Source organism: Pituophis catenifer, unplaced genomic scaffold, assembly GCF_029215685.1.
Source record: "Pituophis catenifer annectens isolate HBS135680 unplaced genomic scaffold, rPitCat1.0.hap2 SCAF_6, whole genome shotgun sequence".
In the NCBI taxonomy this organism is placed as follows: Eukaryota; Metazoa; Chordata; class Lepidosauria; order Squamata; family Colubridae; genus Pituophis; species Pituophis catenifer.
The window spans coordinates 16984966-17007753 of NW_027256886.1; the positions used below are offsets into that span (position 1 = coordinate 16984966).

Below are 22788 nucleotides of genomic sequence, written 5' to 3' on the forward strand. Positions count from 1 at the left end.
CTTATTGTTTCTCCATTTTCTGTCTGAAAGACTAATGCTAGTTAACTCTATGTTAACCCTTAACCGAAATACAAATGTCAGAGCACATCCTGGATCGTGATTAATGTAGTTAACACAAACAAATGTAACCCAAACAAGGTCAAAAGAACCTGACTTAAAATGCTCCTTCTAACCCATAATTTAATCTATTGTATGGGTTTTGACATTATATAGCAACCCAAAAAACCAATAGAGTTTGGCTTGTTGTGAGAACACAGTCAGTATAAGACATTTGTTTCTAATCACAACTGCCAATAGCAGGGGACCAGTAATTAACTCTTCATTGAATTGCAAGGAGTTCTCCAACTTGATGAGCATGAGATATATGGGACTATAATGTTGATCATCCCTACCCAGAATTTCTCATAGCTATACCAGGGGTGTCAAAGTCGCGTTGTCACGGCGTCGTCATGTGACATATTGGGACTTTTCCCTCCTTTGCTAAACTGGGCATGGGCGTGGCCAGTGCATGACGCATCTGGCCTGCGGGCTGTGAGTTTGACATCCTGACCTATACTGTTTGGAAAGGATTTTCAGAGGCAAGAAACCAGGAGTCAGGATAAGAGTTCAAAAGCACTGCGAGTTTATTCCATACAACCTATACAAGAATCTGATCAACTAACAATGAAGGCAAACTGACAGCAGATAACAGTCAATGGACTTCCAGTGGGGCTCTCTTTTGTGGGGTGTAGGAACTCTAGACTAATGATGTATTTAACTCTGCCCTCAGGTTCAACCTGGTCATCTCTTACTGGATTGGCTATCTACTTGAATTAGCATCCAGGAAGCTCTGTTTTTTTTCCTGACACTTAAGTGGAGACATCCAAAATATGCAGATTTAATTTGTAGTATCAGTATAAACAGGAAATATTGTACTTCAAATACATTAGTATTAAGGCAAAATTTAGTCTTAATTAAATTTGTAAGACTTTAATGACTCTCCTCTAGAGCTTTACAGTTTGCAAGCATTTTATTAACTTTTATCTTTATTATACTGACATATATAAAGGAGGTAGTCATGGAATAAATAAATAAAACTTTCACGCATTCCCAGCCATGAAATGAATAACTGTCTACGTAGTTTTGAGGAATCTGCTCAGTAGGAATGGGGCTTTCTTCAAAGATTGTGCTTTTCTATGTATTAAAAGAAAAGGAAATTGATACATGAATTGAAACTAAAAAGAGAATGTTTTAAAATTATTTTAAAAATCTGCGGGAGCAAAAGTTAAATATTTGTATGTGGTAAGCAAGTCGTTCTGCCATCTGGTGTGTGTTATTCAAATATATTCAAATGGGTCACTTTGTTGGGGGAGGAGCTGAGCTGTGAAATAGGCAGGACAAGGATGCAATATGGGTGGGACTATATCTCCTATCTTACTTAGCACAGTCTTTCTCAACCTTAGGAACTTGAAGATGTGTGGACTTCAACTCCCAGAATTCCCCAGCCAGCCATTCCACCATGCTGGATGATGAATTCTGGGAGTTGAAGTCCACACATCTGGAAGTTGCCAAGGTTGGGAAACACTGCCTTACCAGGACTGGGGGATTGGAGAGGTAAAATGTGGGGGGATTGGCGAGGTGAAATTTGGGATTGTTTTCAACCCTTTTAAAAAATACTTTCAACGATAAAGTTAAGGCTTAGACTTCAAGTGTTTCCTAGCTCAAAATGATAAGAAATTTGCTTCTTAATATTCAGTCATAGTAGTCACAAAACAGGGGCTTAGAGCTGCAGATTGCCCATTCTGTTCTACAGGTTTTTTTTTTATTTTGTGCCTGATTGCCAGCTCATTTGAAAACAGAAACGTCTTGCAAACTGAGGTAATGTTATATAGCTGCAACCTGATGCTTCTGATAAAGAGCAAAGGGATATTTTTATCTCTTCACACTGGTGTTGCAGTCCAGCCTTCCTCCTTCTGGTATTACAAAGACATTTAATCAAAGGCTGCGGGCAGGAGAAGAATAAATCATGGAAAAGAATCGGCTGCAGAATTTCCTTGACTCAGAATTCAAATATATTATGCACACATAATGCAATTCCAAATTGCCAAGTTTCTATTGCCTTTTTTAAAAAACCTAGTACACAGTCTAAATAATCTCTAATTCTTTTGACATATACCAGTCTACCTTCTGTCGACTTCTGTTTCATCTAAAGACAGAGACAGGACTAAGTTGAAAAGTAGGCCTTATATTTTAAAGATTAGGGCTTGCTTTCCCCCAGGACAGTACTATGGTACTGGACTTGATCCAATACCACAGGATAACCTCCTCCTCACGATAATGCTAAGACTGCAATTAAGTGCAGACAAGGCCTTCCTCCCAATTTTTCAAGGCTTGAAGACAAGTTTTAAATGAGCTTTCTGCCCACTCATTGACCTTACCAGAAAGGTAAGCAAATGGCTAGAAAGCATGGGAAAATGTCCTCCAAAATAGCTCTTCTGAAATTGCCCTTTTCAAGGTGTGTTGCACTGTACTATGAAGTATTTATCTGCACAGCTGTCTTGGGAGCTAAGCCATTAATTATTTTGGCTGATGAAAATGAGAGGATAAATGTCACGGTCCTGCTTCATATGCTTATCAGGTTAGCAATCTTCCATGGCTGGGGTTACACCACCAGGAGCTTGCCTCTCCTCCACCTTCTTGTACAAGGCTTAACACAATGGATCTTGTTAGGATGGTTGGGTTTGAATTAAGGAGAGGAAAATTCAGCTCTGAAGCTTACCACTGGCTGACCACGGCAGGGCAGGGCAGGGCAGGACAGGACGTAGGACAGGGGTCTACAACCTTAAACACTCAAAGAGCCATTTGCTTCATCCCCACCCAGTTTATTCTGCGGGAATACATCCTTTTTGCTAAAAGGCTGAGCATGTCATTCAGTCCACACTTTTAGGAAATTACCTGAAGCAGCAGCAGCTTCCGAACCTTCTTCATTAACTTCAAGGATAGATTTGTGAACTGCTTTTGACAGGTAAAGCTCTTTGTTGTCTGGAGGAAAAAAAAGAGCATTAGCATTTCAGCATTTTCAGAAAAGACCTATAAATGTCTTCCAATATTAGAGAAAAAATAAGCTTTGAGTGTAGTTTACTGTAACGTCGAACGATTACCATTCAAAAATACAGATGAAACCCTCTGTAATCTAAACTATAGATACTTCCTTTCTTTTCTCTTCTCTCTTCTCTGTTCTGCAAGTCCCACTATTTTCTCCTGTTAAGAGACCTTCAGATTTTGTATACATAAATGCGAAGCTATCAAATTACTGGTCTATCTGAGCCAGATTTAGATAACCTATTGTCCTTGGAATCTCTCCCCAATTTTTTTTTTTCATTCCTGAAACAACAAACCGTCAAGTATTCAGTGATTCAACTGCCAAAAATGGATGGTGGAATTTTATATCATACTGAGGCAAAATATAAATTAAGAATCAAATGTCTGGTAGAAGCACTAACCAACCCCCCCGACCCCAAATAAAAGCAAAGGGCAATCCATAATATTAATAAATCAAAAGCTTATCAACCCCAGGTCTACGCTCAATGTTGCCCATGAATGCAGAGATTTCAGGTTTATTGGCTTTTTGCAATTTTCCCTAGAACCCTGAAACCTACTGATCTTCATTAATCAAGCAGTGGAGAAGAATTAAAGAACAGATGCCATGAGCAAATGAACAGCCCAGGAATTTGTCACTTTCAGAATCAGAAACAAGGTCATAAAACCTTTTCTTTTTTTTTCTTTCTTTCTTTCTTTCTTTTTTTTTTTTTTTTGCAAAAATCCATTTCTGTGTCCCCCCCTTCCCCCCCCCCCCCGGTTCCCCCCAGGCATTCTTTTTTGGCAACCTGAACATAGTCAGTTCTTGGCCCTGTTAGTCAACTGGAGTAAATAATGAAACTCAGGGCAATGTGCTAAAAAAACACTCAGCAATCTCTCCTGTCCATCATTGGACTACTCTAACTCTGTAGCATCTCAAGCTGTGCTTCCTATAGCTGAAAAATCTATTTTATTCAACTGGATATATAATAAACTTTGAGTCTCCTTCACACTGAATTCATAGAAGAGAATATTGGCAGCTCAGTGTTGAACTGTGAGGTCCTTGGTGCTCTCTGAGCTTGGATTGTTTTCTTGCAGATGTTTCAATAGGTAACTAGGTAATATCATCAGTGCAAGAAAATGTCTGTAAAGAAAACAACTAAGATCAGAAAGCACCAAGGAGCACAAACACAACATTGAAGTACTGGGGACAACATAAACCTATCTGTGGTAATGATATGGAAATAATTGATTACTTCTTTTTCCAGGACATTTTTCAACTTTCCAGTCTAGCCTTTAAGGATTTCTTTATAATCGTCCAAGTAAGTACTAATTAGGTCTAACACTGCTTAATTTTTCAAAATGAGCCAAAGGCATTTTGGTACTGCCACATAGCTGGGCATAGACTAAGATCCCTCCAAATCTAATAAAAGATGTAAGAAGATAAAAATTTATCACTATAGAAAGGTTGAAGTCTGGATGTACCTCAAGAGAACAGATGATTGAATCCAAGAACAGTAATTTATTTTTGTATATTTTGTATATTGCACTATTCACTAGGATTCTGGGTAGGGCACAATGAAAACAAAATGGAAAAATAATACCCAAAAAAAAAAAAAAAAAAAAAACCCATACAAAATGATCTTCAGTGTAATAAAAATGGTAACCCAAAAATCACAGAATGGATCAAAAGCCAGACTGAATAATAATAGCAAAAATGGTTTTCCTATGCAAAAAGATAGTCAGGGCTACCTGTATTTCTGGAGACAGTATTCCAGAGAGTGACATTCGTTACTAAAAATGCCTATCATGTTGTTCCTCTCCCATTCGATCTCTCAATGGGTGGCTTTCTCAACCTTGATAATTAGCCTGGATGGGCAGAATCATCCCTGATATAATTGAACACCAAACTTTATGGGAAGCCTCATGGGTAACAACCAGCACTTTGAATATACTTCATAAATATGAATATACGGATAGTCCTCCACTTACCATTGTAACTGAGCCTGTAAGTCATGAAGGTTGTAATATGGGTCACCCATGTGACCAACCCAAATTTATGACATTTTTTTGTGGTGGTTGTTAAGTGAATGTCACAGTTGTTAAGTGAACCCACTATTTGATATGGGGTGTTTTTGCTCAAAACTGGAAGCAAAGGCCAGCTTTTGGCAAAAATATTGCAAATTGCAGACATGTAACTGTGGGATGCTGAAAATGGCCCTAAATACAGACCAGTTGCGGAGTGCTTGAAATGCAGTCATGGACCACAGGGTAAATGATTGTTGGAACTTTTGGACTAGGTTGTAAAGAGTTTTGGAGGAGTCCATTGTAACTCTGAACACTTGCTAAGTGATAACCCAGTCATAAGTTGAGGACACCTGTTTATTTTTACACACACACATGGGGGAGGGGGGAAGAAGAGAGGGAGAGAGTGGGAGAGGGGGAGACAGAGAGAGAGAGAGAGGGACAAAGGCAGTGGTGAAATTCATTTTTTTTTTTACTACCGGTTCTGTGGGCGTGGCTTGGTGGGTATGGTGTGGTTTGGTGGGTGTGGCAGGGGAAGGTTACTGCAAAATCTCCATTCCCACCCCACTCTAGGGGAAGGATACTGCAAAATCTCCAATCCCATCCCGCTCCAGGGGAAGGATACTGCAAAATCCCCATTCCCTCCCCACTCCTCGGGGAAGGATATTGCAAAATCTCCATTCTCACTCCATTCTGGGGCCAGCCAGAGATGGTATTTGTCAGTTCTCCGAACTACTCAAAATTTCTGCTACCGTTTCTCCAGAACCTGTTAGGACCTGCTGGATTTCACCCCTGGACAAAGGGAGGGTGAGAAGAGGGGGAGAGAGAGGGAGAGGGAGCGAGGAAGAAAGACAGAGGGAGGGAGACAGAGAGAGAGAGAGAGAGGGAGGGGGGAGACTGGCTTTCTTGATTAGACCAATCCAATTAAAAAACAGGGCATGGAAGGCATAACACTGCTACTTTTCTATTTGTTTCCTTTCTCCTCTAGTAATTAAAAAAGGAAAGATGCTTTTATGAAAAAATGAACACAAAGGAAACAGATATACTGCATTAAATCAAAGCTACAGGAATTTTAACAGTGTGGTTTCCAAAGTGTTGCTCTATATTTTGTCTCATAAAGCAAAATATAAGCAACCTTTTCCATACCTGGATTTGTCTCCTTTATTCACGAAGAAAAATTAACAGCACTACCCTACAGCACATTCATCTTTTCCGTGCTTAATGCTCCACATTCCTGCATAAATAATTTGATCTTTAAACAGCAGAGGAGTTAATTTGTTTGACTAAAATGGGTTGTTTTCTCTTGCTTTTTGTGAGGTAAGGGAGTTAGGTGGTATAAATCTTCAGGAAAATATTCATCTCTGGGAGGGAGTGCAAATCCAACACCAAGCTGGTTTGTGTGCTTTGTAATCCCTTCCCGTGCCTGGGTGCACCAACTTCCCAAGAGCTAAATCAAAAAGGCTGTGAAGTAAAACATAAGAACTGCTCAGCTGAATCCAGGCAAAGTTTAATCTTTTCTGACAATAGCCACCAGTCCAACATGGTTGGAAAGCTGACAAGCAGGCATCCTTCCTGCATTCTCTACAACAGCTGGTTCTTAAAATAGTACAACTCCAGCAAACAGGACCTAAATTGTGACTTCCAATATCCTTTACTATTGGCTGTGATGACTGTGGCTGGTGGAAGTACAGCGATCAATATCTGGTTCACCAATTACCCATTTCTATAATGGAACAGGAGTTTTGATCTTAAGGTGACACTTCCGCATCGATCATTACTAAAGTGGGCTGCTAGCCTGCAATTTGCTTCATAACAGCAGCCAAATTGCAGGTGGCTCAGACCGTCTATTAATTCTGCCCAGGTAAATGCTACTGTCCATGGATACCAGCCGCGCTTTTTAATACAACTGAAGAGAGAGACAAGTCTTCTTCACCTGAATAAAAATGGATCTGATATTGCACAGGATTCAATTACTATTTCTGTGTGAAGTTCTCAGAGGATTTCCATTTAGAAAAAGTCCTTAGGGAAAGCTTCCAACAAGCCAGTATATCCTGTTATATTTGTCCTGGAGGGGTTGTGGAATCAAATTCTTCAAACTCAAAAGCAAAGAGAACCAAGATCTGAATAGAAGACTTGTCCATGATAGATGGAGAGGAGATCAAGATAACTTGGAAAGCAGAGATATTGACGATGGGAAAAATTAACCAACAGGGCAAAACTATAGCTACTGATATCAAAAGGTTTGATGTGAATTCAGTTAGTTGAATCTCTATTGATCTATATGACAGGACCTTGGTCAATGGGGAAAGAATCAAAACATGTAAAAGCAAAGTCTGCTCTAAGAAAATCACTGAGGGACTGGAGGACTATACCATGCCTACTACAGAAAGTTAGACATTATTTATGGTCCTGCAGGAGAAACAGACTTTGCAATTGCCCAATCGGATTTGATAATTATGCCCATAGAATGAAATTCTGCTTGTGCTCTTTGAACTGTGATGTTTAAAAACAAATTAAGAATATATGAAGGAGTGCCAATAAATATCTAATATTTGAGGAGTTGCCACAAAGAGGAAGAGGTCAACCTATTCTCCAAAACACCTGAAGGCAGGACAAAAAGTAAAGGGTGGAAACTAACCAAAAATTAGTTACTATTACTAGAACCTAGAAATAAGGAGAAATTTCCTGACAGTAAGAGCAATTAATCAGTCGAATGGATTGCCTTCAGAAGTTGTGAGTGTTCCATCACTAGAGGTTTTTAAGAAGATATTGGACAGCTATTTGTCTGAAATGGTATAGGGCCGTGATGGCGAACCTATAGCACAAGTGCCACAGGTGGCACATGTAGCCATATCAGTGGGCATGCCAGCTCAGCTCTGGCGCACATGCGTGCACTGGCTAGCTGATTTTCGGGCCTTCTGGGCCCACCAGAAGTAGGGAAACAGGATGTTTCCTGCCTCCGGAGGGCCTGCGGGGTGGGTGGGGAAGGCCCGTTTTTCTTTCTCACCTGGCTCCAATCCTCTATATGCATCTGGGGAGGGCGAAAACAACCTTCTCCACCCCCTTGGAGGCCCTCCGGAGGCCTGAAACGGCCCATTTCTTAACTCCCAGTTGGACAGGAAGTGACTTTTTTTGCTGTCCCCAGCATCCAGAAACTCCCAGAGAGTTGGGAAGTAGGCTGTTTCAGGTTCCGGAGGGCCTCTAATGGAGTGGGAAAGGCTGTTTTCGCCCTCCCCAGATGCATAGAGAGGATCTGGAGCCAGGTGAGAAAGAAAAGCAGGCCTACCGGGCCATCGTGTGCCAGGAGCGGGGTGGGGGAAAGGGGTGGGAGTTGTGTGCGCATGTGCAGGATGGGACGCATAAATTATGGGTGAGGGCACGCTTGCGCGCGAACTTCCCCCGCCCCCCCTCCTGGCATGCAATGGCAAAAAGTTTTGCCATCACTGGTATACGGTCTCCTGCTTGAGCTAGGGGTTGGACTAGAAGACCTCCAAGGTCCCTTTCAATTCTGTTATTCTATTATTCTGTTAAGAAGGTTAAGGCAGGAACATACCTAGCTGTATAGCACATGTGAGAGATGGGCTTCTGCTGATCAATTCTGTAAGCTTTAGAAAATTTCAAACAGGGTTCTGTGCAGGTGCAAAAAGTAAGACAAATTGCTCTATTTTTCATTCAACATTCCCATAGGTTCCTGGAGTACTTTACAAATAATCAGTTGTAACAGCATCACACATCCTTTAAAAGTTGTTTTCATTAAACTGAATGGGAATGCAGATAACATTTTCTGCAAAAAGGCTAGATCCCCTCCATCCTTTGTCCTATATCTATGTCCTGTAGGTACAGAAGACTCCCACTAAGGTAAAGGTAAAGGTTCCCCTCATATGTGCTAGTTGTTCCCGACTCTAGGGGGCGGTGCTCATCTCCATTTCAAAGCCGAAGAGCCAGCGCTGTCCGAAGATGTCTCCGTGATCATGTGGCCGGCATGACTAAACGACGAAGGCGCATGGAATGCTGTTACCTTCCCACCAAAGGTGGTCCCTATTTTTCTACTTGCATTTTTTACGTGCTTTTGAACTGCTAGGTTGGCAGAAGCTGGGACAAGTAATGGGAGTTCACCCCCGTTACACGGCACTAGGGATTTGAACCGCTGAACTGCCGACCTTCCGATCGACAAGCTCAGCGTCTTAGCCACTGAGCCACCACGTCCCTTATTAAATGGCATTTCTGGGAATGGCAATCCCAACAGCTCTGGAAAGTAGTGAGGTCAAAGAGAGTTGGTCAAACAGGGTTTAGGGACTGATTGACTGATACCAAACCGATCCTACCATAATATCAATCAATCGCGTTGAAACCCCAATTGGTGTAGAATGGATTGTGTTCCTGATTATACAATTTTTATTTTTAACACATTATTCTTAGAAAATACTGTGGAAATAGGAATATAAGATTGATTTAAATTTGTATAAGGCAAAGACTTTCAGAAGATAGATGAAGAAACTTCAAAATCTGGACATTTTTTGCCTCTCCAGTAGATCCCTCCAGTTGGCATTGTGCTTCCCTATCAGGAGGACCCAATATTACAATCCAAGCTGCAGAGACTGCACTACTACAAATTCATATGGCACACACCTCAGATGAGAAGGGCATAGGGAAAAAAAGAGAAAATGCATAACTGAGAGCCATAAGACGTATTTAGGCCAGGCTTCATTTGAGATGGGAAATTGAAAGTTTCACAGTGGCCAGCATGACTAATGCCTTGTTAAAAACCCAGTGTGGGAAGATACCCATTAATCCCAAGGGCTCTTACTAAAAGCTCTTAGAAGAGGGTATGATCCCATTGTTCTTAATGAACGACAGATCATCCCATTTCGTGCATTAAAGACAATGTCACTAGGACAGTGATACTTCTGAAGGTTTGATTTTCCTATCTATGTTTTTAAATGTTATGGCTATTTATGGAGGACAACTACTTACATTAGGTTTTACATTAATAACAGCACTCATGATAGTTAAGAAGAGCCAACATAAATGAAAGCATGCATTCATCAATAATAAGTCTTAAAGAAGGTCATGTTGAACCAAGCAACCTAGAATTAAGGAGAAATTTCCTAACGGTGAGAGCAATCAACCATTGAAACAGCTTGCCTTCAGATGTTGTCGTTGCTCCATCACTGGAGGCTTCAAAAAGAGTCTGGATAACTATCTATCTGAAATGGTATAAGGACTCCAGCTCAAGCTGTGGGCTGGACTAGAAAACCTCCAAGGTCCCTTCCGACCTGTTATTCTATGTTCTATTTCTGCATTGTTTTCAAGAAAACTGTGTGGACAGGCCTCAAACATACAGAAAAGGTTGGATGCTAGATGATAAAATTTCTGCCCTTCACTTGTCTAGGTTGGAAGCCATTCCTCTATCTACTGGGGAAGAAGACCTGGAAGTTCTAAAGATGACATAGACAGAATGTTGACATTGTCAAAGTGAAATTAGAATGCATTAAATTAAATATTTTAGGAATAAGTGAATTTAGGTGGACCAGCGTTTAAAATCAGATGCAATATTTAAGGTATTAAATTGTACGAAGCAACGATGTGTTGATGATATTCACAAAGGTCACTGTTAAATATATGTTTGGCTGTAACCCAATTCATGACAGTATCACTTCTATCAGAATCAGAAGACAAGGTTATGTACTCACTACTACAGTCACAGAGGGGGAATATACTGACGAATTTCAAAGGCAAAGAAGAGCAACATCAGAAAGAAAATAGTACACTGGTAGCAGATTGAAATGTCATGGTAGAGAAATGAAGAAACTAAAAATTATGAGAATATATGTGCGGTGTGGTGTATAATAATTCAGGAGGCAGGTTAATCAAGTGAAAATAATTTTTTTTCAATGCCAACAACTGCTTCGAGTGAAATATGTGCTGTTTTGACACCTGGATGTCACCTGCCAAGCAATATCAGAATCATATTCATTTCTTTGTTTAGTTATCAAATTTATAAGCTATAAAACCCATAGTCAGTCAATCTTCTCAGGGTTGAGCTGAAACTGTTCTTCCCAATTCAGAACCGCATTGCCTCCAAATGCTGGGAAAGCAGTTTGACAGAATAACTTAGATTGGCCCCGGGCAAAGATATTCAACTAAGTGTCATTAGTATATTGGTACAATTTAATCCCATGTTGGCAGATATTCTCTTTTTTTTTTATTAAAAAGTTTTACAGAAGGTTTACATGTTTATTCCCCCCCTTCCCTACCATACCCACCCCTCCCCTCCCTTGCCCCCCCTCCCCCCACCCCTTCCCTTTCCCATCCACCCACCTCCCCCCCCTCTTCCCAGAACAAATTACAGGGTATAACATTCAACAATCATAATCCATCCTAATCTAAATAATTATAAGATTCAGCATCTCTTATTCCTTCAATTCCCTAATTACCCTGCTAACTTAATTACCTAAAAACACACCAAATATCTACATATTTATTCATAACCTATCTGCAACTTCTTATTCCAGTATTTACTTTGGATATAATCTATCCATCTTCTCCAGTCCCTTAAATATCTTTCCCATGTTGGCAGATATTCTCATCCAAAAACTTCATATAGATGTTAAATAACAGCAGGGAGGCTCTTAAACGTACTCAGTTGGAGTTGCTCTTTCTCTTTCTCAGCCAAAGCATCCCTCAGAATTTCAGGGACTAACCTAAGTTCCCTTTGGAATCCCACCAAGATTTTGTGATTATAGCTACTCTCAATAAATGTAATTTTAGCCAATTAGTTCCTGTCTGGCCTACACGGTGGAGCTAAGAACCATCTTGCACGTCTCATTACACTGTATCCTCTCTCCCTCTTACATTTATGTAAATTAAGTAGGTGTGTGTCTGAGCTTCTTCTGCATATTTTGTGCTTGCTATGGACTTAAAATGTCAGTTTTTCTCTTGTACTTTGGTAATGGATCTTGCCTATCTCTGTTTCTACAGTCAACAACATTCCCTAGAGAAGAACTCTCTGCTAAAAAATGTGGATGAGGAACATCTTATTACAGACCGATTTGGCATTTAGAAGCACAAATAAAACTCAGGAATGGTGATGTTCTGATGTCCAAGCCCTTGATGGAATGTGGTACTGATGCTAAATACCAGGGCAACCTTCCCCAAGAAGAGCCAGCCCCTGCCTCTTACCATATCTTCCATGTCCATCTCCACCATGATGTTCTTGCTTCCTCTCTTACAGAATCTATCACCTCCATCTCTTGTTCTCTCTCCACCCCACTCCTCTCAAAGAGCTCTATCACACAATAAAACAATATAATGGAACAGCTAATAGCACCCAGCACACCTTATTCTTCCATACCTTCACCCTTCCAATTCTCTTTCTCATCCAGCAGGCAAGAGGAAAATCTCTCAGCCAGTGACACCCTTCCCCTTGTTTCTCACCTGAGGAGGAGTGAACTGTTCTGATTTACTTCCACCCCCTTTCTCTTAACTTCAAGATCTCTATCCCACCAGTCTAAACATAGACTTTCATCAAATCTTCAGAGACACAGATCACATACAATAAGGGCTTTTATATAATGGATACAAAAGACAGACAACTGAAAACTAATAAACTGGAACATTTCTAGGCACACGTCTGGAAGCAGGTATGAATTATTAGCATAAATTATATTGGTTAGAGTGAGAAAATTAAGAAAAGTAGATGTGCCAGAAATATTTGATCTGTACAACGTATCATCAGAATATAAGATAGATGTTATGAACAGACTTGTTATACAAATTATGAACACCGAATCTCAGGAAAGAGCTATCACAAAAATCAACAGAAAAAGATTATGTCCACAATTTTAAAGAAGAAAAGATCCAAGACAAGAAATCACAATGGAGAACGAACATTTGGGAAATAATAAAAGTGTATGATAATTAAAAACAGACTTTCAACATCAAACCAGAAAGGGCAAGGAAAGATATTTCAGTAAGAACATTAACAAATGAAGAAATATAGCTAAGTTTGTTATGGTCATAGAGTGCAGTAAAACACTGGAACCAGCCATGAAAGCTGACTGGGTGACTTTGGGCCAATCATCAGGAGACTATGAATTCTTGTCCCTCTTTAACTATGAAAGACAGCTGGGTGACTTTAGGCCAGTCACTCTCTCTCTCAAGCCAACTTACCTCATAGGGTTGTTATTGTGGGGAAAATAGGAGGAGGAAAGTATGTTGGATATAATTGCCACTTTAAGTTGTTCATAAAAATAATAAAGGCGGAATATAAAAATAAGTTGGAGAGAAATAAAATAAAATATATAATTTTTTCTTGATTTTCCCTTCTATGATAGACTTTCCTTTCTGTGAAGGACATTCAAATGAGTTAAGGATTATACTCTTCTGAATATTGGAACTGTAGTTTGATGTGGTGTTTCATTTTGCAAAAAAAAATAAAAAAATTTGCAAGTCGTTCTCTAGGAAGGGAGGACTGTACATTTTGGGCTTCCACATATAGTACTAGTTGTCTAAGTGCATGTTTGATCTTCTCATATCCCAGAATCAATATCGTTTCACTGGAAAGCCATCAAAATAAATTTCCTGGCAAGTTATTTTTTCCCAGCTAGAATTAAAAGGATGAGTTAGCATTAAGGAGGCCAATTCAACTTGGTCAAAGTATATCCTTAGCCATTATGGAAAGATGCTTAGCCAGAGCTTGCTCAATTTTGGTGACATTTATTTCCTGAAACAAAGCGAGTATCTTGAAATATATTTTGTAGGATTTATGACGTATGGCAAATAGATGGACTTATAGTGTTTCAAATGTTAATGTCCAGTCCACCTAGCCATTCAAGGACATTTTGCAGGAATTTGGACTCTATGATACCTTTCTAATGCAGCCATGTGATTATGAAGGCCTAACTGAACCCCATATAAATAAATAGGCATGTGTGATGGTTGCAAATAGTTTTAACACAGCAGATATCAATTGTTACAGTAAAATCTGGAGAAAGAATTGTTCAGAACTAGAAAAAGAATGTGATAAAAATGAATTCTGTCTCCTCATACCTATTTAACTTCTGCATGAAATATATTAAAAGCGTGGTAGGATTTGAAGGGATGACAGTTGGAATCAAAATTAATACTAAGAATTAAAAGCACTTACAAAATTAACGCTAATACTTTAAGTTATGCAGACACTTCCATTTCATTAGGTCAAATAATGAAGACTTAGAAAAGCTCATTATGAAAGTAAAAATGGAAAATGAGAAATCTGGGTTAAGGTTAAATATTAAGAAGGCAAGGAAGTATCAATCAGCATGCTTATTGAATTCACAATCTACAGAGAAGAAGATAAAGTGCAGATAGTTTTAATTTTCTTGGGCTCGTCTGTAGTTAAAAATGGACTGTGTGCTGCAGGAAGAAAAATAAGACTAATCCTAGAAAGGAAGAAAAGACTTTACACTTAAGACAAAATCAAAAACAAAGGTCAGAATTCGTAAATCATTTTTTCCCCATTGGTAAAGCTGCACATTGAGAAAAAAAGTAGGAGAAAAGAGGCAGACGTTACTGAATTATGGATCAGGAGATATTTAGTAAGAGTTGCACAGATAGCAAGAAGAACCAACCCATTAGCCCTGAACTGACTCCCTCAGTGTGATAATCAGCAAGCAGACATTCATATACTTTAGCAATAGCAATAGCAATAGCACTTAGACTTATATACCACTTTACACTACTTTACAGCCCTCTCTAAGCGGTTTACAGAGTCAGCATATCTCCTCCGACAATCTGGGTCCTCATTTTACCCACCTCAGAAGGATGGAAGGCGGAGTCAACCTTGAGCCTGGTAAGATTTGAACTGCCAAATTGCAGGCAGCTGGCAGGCAGCAGAAGTAGCCTGCAGTACTGCACTCTAACCACTGTGCCACCGTGGCTCTTAGGTATAGAAAGAACTCTGACTGTGAGAGGGTATGTGCAAAAGGGAAAAACAAAACAACACAATTTCCTCTCTCTTCTGTTCTGTTCCCCTGAAAGCTTAAGAAGTTGTTCTCTTTCAAAGGAAGCCAGTTACTGTATTTAAAGAAGGAGGCTTAACAGAATCTCAAGAAGTCTGGGTTGATGGCATTGGAATCAAAGTCAGTCAGAGCCTACAGTCAGTCATACTAGATGAAACCAGTGGTATAATTCAAATTTTTTTACTACCGGTTCTGTAGGCGTGGCTTGGTGGGCGTGGCTTGGTGGGCGTGGTATGGCTTGGTGGGCATGGCATGGGAAGGATACTGCAAAATCTCCATTCCCTCCCCACTGCTGTGGGAAGGATATTGCAAAATTTCCATTCCTATCCCACTCTGGGGCCAGCCAGAGGTAGTATTTGCCGGTTCTCCGAACTACTCAAAATTTCCGCTACCGGTTCTCCAGAACCAGTCAGAACCTGCTGAATAGTACCCCTGGATGAAACCCATCCAATCAGCAGCTAACCCAGCTAAAGAGAGAAAGAGACAGTACAACTCAAGAAAAGTAGAAGAAAACCAGACAACTGGGAAAAGGAAGCAGTAACACCAAGACATGCAAGGCCTGAAGAAGCTGGTCTTACAGTAGCAATGGGAATTTAAAGAGAGCCAGGAATTGTTGTATTACAGGAAAGTGCCAAACCAGGCCAGATCAATCCTGAGGGGATTAGATTGGCCAATTTCCTCAGAGGTCAAAACAGTTCACATAAAGCCAAAGTCAGAGAGTAAGAGCTAGAGATGAAGCAAGAGCCAGCACTACACTTTCGCGGTGATGTCAAACAGTACCAGAGCAGTTCCAATGGTCAAGTTCAGCTGAAGCAGGTGACAATGGAGACTTGTACAGCATTTATTTCTGTAAGCTGCCTGGGGTCACCATGAGTGAGTTCGGTGGCCATATAAATTTTCTTAATAAATAAGATGCCAAAGGAGAAGTAGTTGGTTGATAGCCTGAAGGTAGCACGGATAGTAAAGAAGTCAGATGAGGCTATTCCAAGCTATTCCAAGTAAAACTGGTGAATACACACCTTGTTTAAAATCAGCACCAAACCTGAATTCTGACATAAAAGGACTAGAGAAAAAGGGAGAAAAAAACCTGAATAACAAAATAATAGAGTTGGAAGGGACCGTGGAGGTCTTTTAATCCAACAAAATAAGGTAGACTCCCTCAAGTATGTCAAAAGTTTAATGAACATTTCCAAAAAAGACTATCACCAATTGGTCTCCTCCAAACAGTTTGTTAAATTGGGACTAAATGATTGCTGCATTCCAGACACTCCCACCTCCACTTACTAATTCCCATCTATTTCCAAGTTCTGGAAGTTGGCATCCAACAGTTTAGAGACCACCGGAGTAGGGAAAGCTGGTAGACATCTTGCAGGACAGCCTAGGTCAAGCCAAAAATTGCCTCCCCCACCCCAACCACTTTGTGCCTATTTGAGAATACTGGTTTAGAAATTTAATTAATTAATTAACTAAAACATTTGTGGGCCAGGTTTTTCTGGGCCAAGTTTTCAAATTATCACGGAAGAAAATGAATGCAGTGCTGCAATAACCTAAATCACAAAAAGCCGCTTACCAGACATTGCAGTGAGATCAGCACTTTGGCTGAATACTTCTGTAATTCCAACCCCTTTCAAAGCATCCTTCAGATCAATTTCCTGTTCTATTGTGAACCTAGAGGGAAAGAGAGAGAGAGAGAGAAAAGAATGAAAGTCTTAACTCCCTTTGCTCTAAAAAAGAAGTAAAGATGCAAATTGTTGCTAGAAAAACAGGGGGGAAGAAAGAATATAATATAATAACTGCCTACAAGGCATTCAGGTAGCTCAGCAGGAGAAAACACATTACAAAAAGAGAGAGAGACTCAGAGAGACAATGCATTGAACTGACATTCATCACTAGCTTATTCCTGGTTATTGTCTTGTTTGCAGTAATACCCTGAGACTAATTGTTTTGCAATCATACAACATCACCCTTGCAAAGGACTTTGAGTCAATAGAAATTTGGGAGGGGAGCCTGCATGTACAAAGCAAAACCAAATGCAGTCAGTTTTAAATAGCATCACGACCCTGCACTATAACAGAACATGGGGAAAAAAATACAACAAAGCAGTTACAAGCAGAACAATGAAACAGAGAAGATAAATAAGCAAGATCTTTGTTTTTAAAAACTGCATTACTACTGTATGCAGGAAACAGCCAAACTTGGAACAATCTCTTGCTGTTTTCAACTCCCTAACCTGGAGGGAGGGAGGGAGGGAGGGAGGGAGGAAGGAAGGAAGGAAGGAAGGAAGGAAGGAAGGAAGGAAGGAAGGAAGGAAGGAAGGAACGAACACAATTGGTTTGCAAATTTTAAGCATAAAATACCAAGCATTCTGAAACTGATTGCCAACTAACTGTAAATTTGGAACAATGTCCATCACCCAGAAGATGGTCTCAGAATTGAATCTTAGTTGCTCTCACAGAATCTCACAGAATTCAAAATAGAAAAAATGTTCTGTTGCAGCAAAATTATTATTTAAAAAAAAAAGTTCTATTAATGGCAATTCTTTATGTGCTTCTCGTTCCCTTGTTTTTCATATCAGATTCAGCAAGAGTAGATGGGGATAGCCTGAGTAGATCCATGCTAACCACTACGAACCAGCCAACTTTGCAGAAAGATTGGCAAAGGAGAGGTTTCATTTTTTTCCCTTCTGAAAGCATATATAATATTTTACATGGATTCTGAAGCTCCCCATCTACATATAAACAAAAGCTCATTCACTTAGTATTTGTATGCTAATACTCAGCAAACCAACCATAGCAAACAAACTCTTTCATTTCAAGCAGTCAAACAGAAATTCATCAGCTCCATAGCAGCAGTCAAGTTGCAGGCTTCTGACATTACTCTTAGTCTTCCCAGGATCTTATTAATAGCAGAGTTGAATTCAGAAAATTTGCTTCTCCTGTTCCTTGGTATTCCACCCCCTCCCCCCAAAAAAAATTATTAACAGATTAACAGAGTTGGAAGGGACCTTATAGGTCATCTAGTCCAACCCCCCCCCCCCCCGTTCTAGCAGGAGACCCTACACCATTTCTGACAAATGGCAGTCCAATCTTTTTTTGAAAGTCTCAAGTGATGAAACTCCCACAACTTCTGAAGGCAACTTCTGTTCCATTGGTTGATTGTTCTCATCTCATTGATGGATTGTTTCCATCCATTATTCCTTGTCTGGCCTTCAGGTATCTTGTGTAGCCTTTCAAAGGAAGCTGGCCAGGACAGAACATGTCTCAATCCTAAACTCATAGTACAGGACAACACTTCATTCAAGTCCCCCAGCAGTACAAAATATTTAAAAGGGATGAATTTAGCATTTCAACAGGATTTGAAGAATTACAGGCTCATTTCTGCTTTAGGAATCCTGATTTCAACTAGTCTGCTTTCCCCATTCTAAATTTGCTCATAATAGCACACTGATAGAACTACACTTGAGGCATGCATCCTATTCCTATAATTTTAATGTTATTACTAACTAACATGTTATTCTAATATATGTTTGCATTAGTTGGTGCCCTTGGATAGACTAAAGGGATTACATGCACAAATAAATGTATGGAAACTAGGTAACTCTCAGATGCACTACGTAGACGAGAGTAAGAAATCAACTCCACAGGAAGGTTAACACCACTTTTATTGAAATTGGCTAGGGCAGAATATTGAAAGGCTAGGAGAAGCAACCTAGAACTAAGAAGAAATTTCCTGACAGACCCTTGGATTGCAAGGTGATCAAACTGGTCAGTCCTAGAGGAGATCAACCCTAACTGCTCTTTAGAAGGCCAGATCCTGAAGATGAAACTCAAATACTTTGGCCACCTAATGAGAAGGAAGGACTCACTGGAGAAGAGCCTAATGCTGGGAAAGATTGAGGGCAAAAGAAGAAAGGGACGGCAGAGAATGAGGTGGCTGGATGGAGTCACTGAAGCAGTTGGCGTGAGCTTAAATGGAATCTGGCAGATGATAGAGGACAGGAAGGCCTGGAGGAAAGTTGTCCATGGGGTCGTGATGGGTTGGAGATGATGTCACAATTAACAATAACAAATTGTGAAGCAGACCCCTGTGGGCAACATAACAGAGACTGGAAATTGCATACAGGTAGTCCTTGACCTAAAACCATTTGCTTGTTGACCATCTGGAGTTACAACAACACTGAAAAATGTGACCTACAACCTGTTCTTGCATTTATGACCATCCCTACAGTCATGTGATCAAACTTTCTTAGCTGCTCAGCAACTGGTGTGTATTTATGCAGTTGCAGTGTCCTGCAATCACGTGATCACCATTTGTGATTTTCCCAGCTGGCTTCTGACCATAAAATAAATGGAGGAAGCCAGATTCACTCAATGACTACACAATTCACATAACTACAATGATTTGCTTAACATCAGAGGCAAAAAAAAGGCTGGTAAAATCAGGTGTAACTTACTTAACAACTGCCTTGTTTAGCACTGGGAATTCTAATCCCAATTGTGGTTATACCAGGGGTGGGTTCTAATTTTTTTTACTACCGGTTCTGTGGGCGTGGCTTATTTTGTGGGTGTGGCTTGATGGTCATGTGACAATTCTTTAGGATTTAGCAGAGGTACTGGTCTATCAGGCTTTTAACTGCTTGCAGAGCTGTATCGGTCTACCCATTTATTTTTGCAGGCACCGGTCTACTTGTGTATTTTTGCAGGCACTGGTCTACTCATTTGTTTTTGACGTCATATCATCACCACTACCGGCTCGGCGGAATCGGGCTGAACCAGGAGAACCCACCACTGGGTTATACGCACAGTTTTCTAGTTGTCCACTATAAACATAGTTTTCTAGTTGCCCACATTCTTGCACTACAGTTTGGCAACACTTCATCTATAGAACCGAGTGGTGCCTCCTGAGAAATCAACCATTTTCTACTCATATTGAACAAAGTTCAGTTTTGTCCCATCTCATTTCCCCTTCTATTGCTTTGCAAGGCACATGTGAAACTGTGAAACATGCTAAATTGCTATGACAGTAAAACAAAGCATTTTAGATTTCTATGACAGTTTGCGATTTTGTTATGTGCCCAGGAGAGAGATAATAACTTTTGGCACTGGCTGGCATGTCCTTGGAGCCTGCCAGTTATAGCATCGAGGAAAAGACAATATACGGGAGATTTATTTGATCCAAATAGAAATCCTTCTTATTGTCACCTCCAATTTTCTGGTTGAAAAGTTGATTCTGCCACTTAACTTGAGGGAGGAAAAAAATCTCCCAGGAATGTGTCAGTGAACTTTGTCAGATTTTTTTTTTTTTAAAAAAGAACATATTACACAATAGCCACCTTACAGCTCAGTAGCTACAATAATATTCTGATGTAATGAAATTTAGAGTTATGCTTTTGGTGCTGTCCACTATAGATGCGTTTGGGCGATAACTTACAGAAAGGACTGAACAAAGTGAGCAAGTTTTCTATTACTAGAGGTCTGCCTCTACTTCAGGAGCTCTAGCTCTGTAATATGAAGAACTGTAAAAGCCCCTATTTTAAACCCAGGGCATTTGAGTAGCCAAGAGGTGGGACATACCTGTGGTAGCCTGCCAGCGGCCTACACGGATTGTGGCTGATCCCGACGACGAGGAGGCTGGTGTGGTGTCACGCCAGCAGCCTGTGCAGCCAGTGCTCGAGTTGGACAGCAAGGAGGCTAAAGAGGATGTGGTGCCAGAGGCAGAGACTCAGCCAGGGCCTTCAGAACCTCCAGAGGCTCCTTCAAGTGAAGAGAGTGAAGTTGAGGAGCCTCTTCTCAATGCTCGAGCACACAGGGCTGCCAAAAGGCAGGAGTGGCTACTCAGGAGGAGGTCTCCTTGAGAGTAATTGGCCACTCCCTTAGCCTATTTAAGTTCGCACACAGATAGCAAATGTTGCTGGAAACAACACTTGGTCCTACGCAGAGCATTTTGAGAGTGAGTTTTTTGTTACAACTTGGTTTCTGGGCTGATTGCCAACCCTTGTCGGACTTTGTTTAAGCTCTGTAATTCATAGCAGGCTGATAAGGACATTTGTGGTTAAAGCCTGCATTTTGAAAGGGATCTGTTTGTATTAAACAGAGTTTTTGGAGCTGTGTGTGTGCTACACTTCTTGGGACCCGTAGCTGGGGCAGAACAATACTACAATTTGGAGAAGCAAAGAGCTGTAACCAGTGGGGAAGTAGTCATTTCACATTAGTAAGTGGCCCCAGAATTGTTTGTGTAACTAGTCCTTGACTTAAAACCATACATTTAATGATCGTTTGACATTACAACGACCCTGAAGAAAGTGACTTGCAATTGGTCCTCACACAACTGTCACAGCATTCCCACAGTCACGTGATCAAAATTTGGCTGCCTGGCAACGGGCATATATCTAAGACAGTTTCAACATCCTGATCTATCCAGCTAGCTTCCAACAAGTGAAATCAATGGGGAAAGCTAGATTCGCTTACTAACTGCTTTCACTTAACAACTGCAGGGATTCACTTAACAACCATGGCTTAATAGCTGCTTGCTCAGCAAATGAAATTCTGTTCCCAATTAAGAAAATACAAGGATGATCTGTATTTTCTTGTAATGGATGTGGGTGTGGGGGTGTTGTTTTTTCTTTAACTTTAGTTTAATTTAAAAAAAGCTAAATATAGTTAATTAAACTAACTATCTGGGAGGCTACCCTGAAATTTTGGGGTTACTTGCCTCAAAATCACAGGAAAATCTAACATGGATTGGCAGCAATTCTGAATGGAAAAGATCCCATCACCTAAAAAGTAGAACCTGGAGTCTTCATATAGCTTGGTGGATTTCATCCAGTGGTGAAATCCAAATTTTTTTACCACTGGTTCTGTGGGCGTGGCTTGGTGGGCATGGTGTGACTTGGTGGCTGTGGCAGGGGAAGGATACTACAAAATCCCCATTCCCTCTTCACTCCTGGGGGAAGGATATTGCAAAATCTCCATTACCACCCCACTCTGGGGCCAGCTAGAGATGGTATTTGCCGGTTCTCTGAACTACTCAAAATTTCCGCTACCAGTTCTCCAGAACCTGTCAGAACCTTCTGGATTTCACCCCTGGTTTCATCCCTACCTTAGTGACTGCCCTCACTGAGGAATTGGGTTCTTTTCATGTGTTCTTTGTCTCATTCAAGGATTTGTCTATCGGTCAGAGTAGACTGCGATACTACAGCAGGATATAAGATTGGGAGCTGGCCCAGATAATTCGTTTTCCCTACCAGACTTTGTTAAAACCTTCCATAAATATTAATGAGGGAAGCAGAGCCGAGAACAGATAAACTTGATGCCATTTCTCACCAGTGTTACTTTCATAATAGGGACAAAAGAGGCAGCTAATGTAATAAGCAGGGAGAGCAGTTCTCCAATATGGTCGTTCCCTTATTAAATTCCAGAGATTAATTACAGGCCTCAAGCTTGAATTTCTCTGAGGACTGCAAGCAGATCCGCTGAATATTATCAATGGGTTGCATAAATACTTTGTAAATATTTTAAGTTATCTCTCTATGTATATTTTTAAAAAGAGTGTGTGTGTACTATATGTGTTAGGGAGACAAATTAGGGAAATGTCATTTGCGGCTTGCGGGTCCAATAGTAGAAAAAAGAAAGTTAAAACTTTCATTCCCCTGAAAAACACCATTCAATTATAAAATAAGTGTTTTTTAAAACTTCTACAATTGTAA

General features: G+C 40.3%; 1 protein-coding gene across 2 annotated transcripts in view; it reads right to left on the minus strand.

The window, feature by feature from the left end:
• SERPINI1 (serpin family I member 1) overlaps positions 1 to 22788 on the minus strand; it is a 116756-nt gene that overhangs the window by 3145 nt on the left and 90823 nt on the right. For both annotated transcript variants that reach the window (XM_070945389.1, XM_070945390.1), the window contains exons 6-7: positions 16654 to 16751; positions 2935 to 3021 (exon numbers count right to left, since the gene is read on the minus strand). In XM_070945389.1, the coding sequence (XP_070801490.1) occupies positions 2935 to 3021; positions 16654 to 16751 (185 nt within the window). The remainder of the gene's footprint in view (positions 1 to 2934; positions 3022 to 16653; positions 16752 to 22788) is intronic.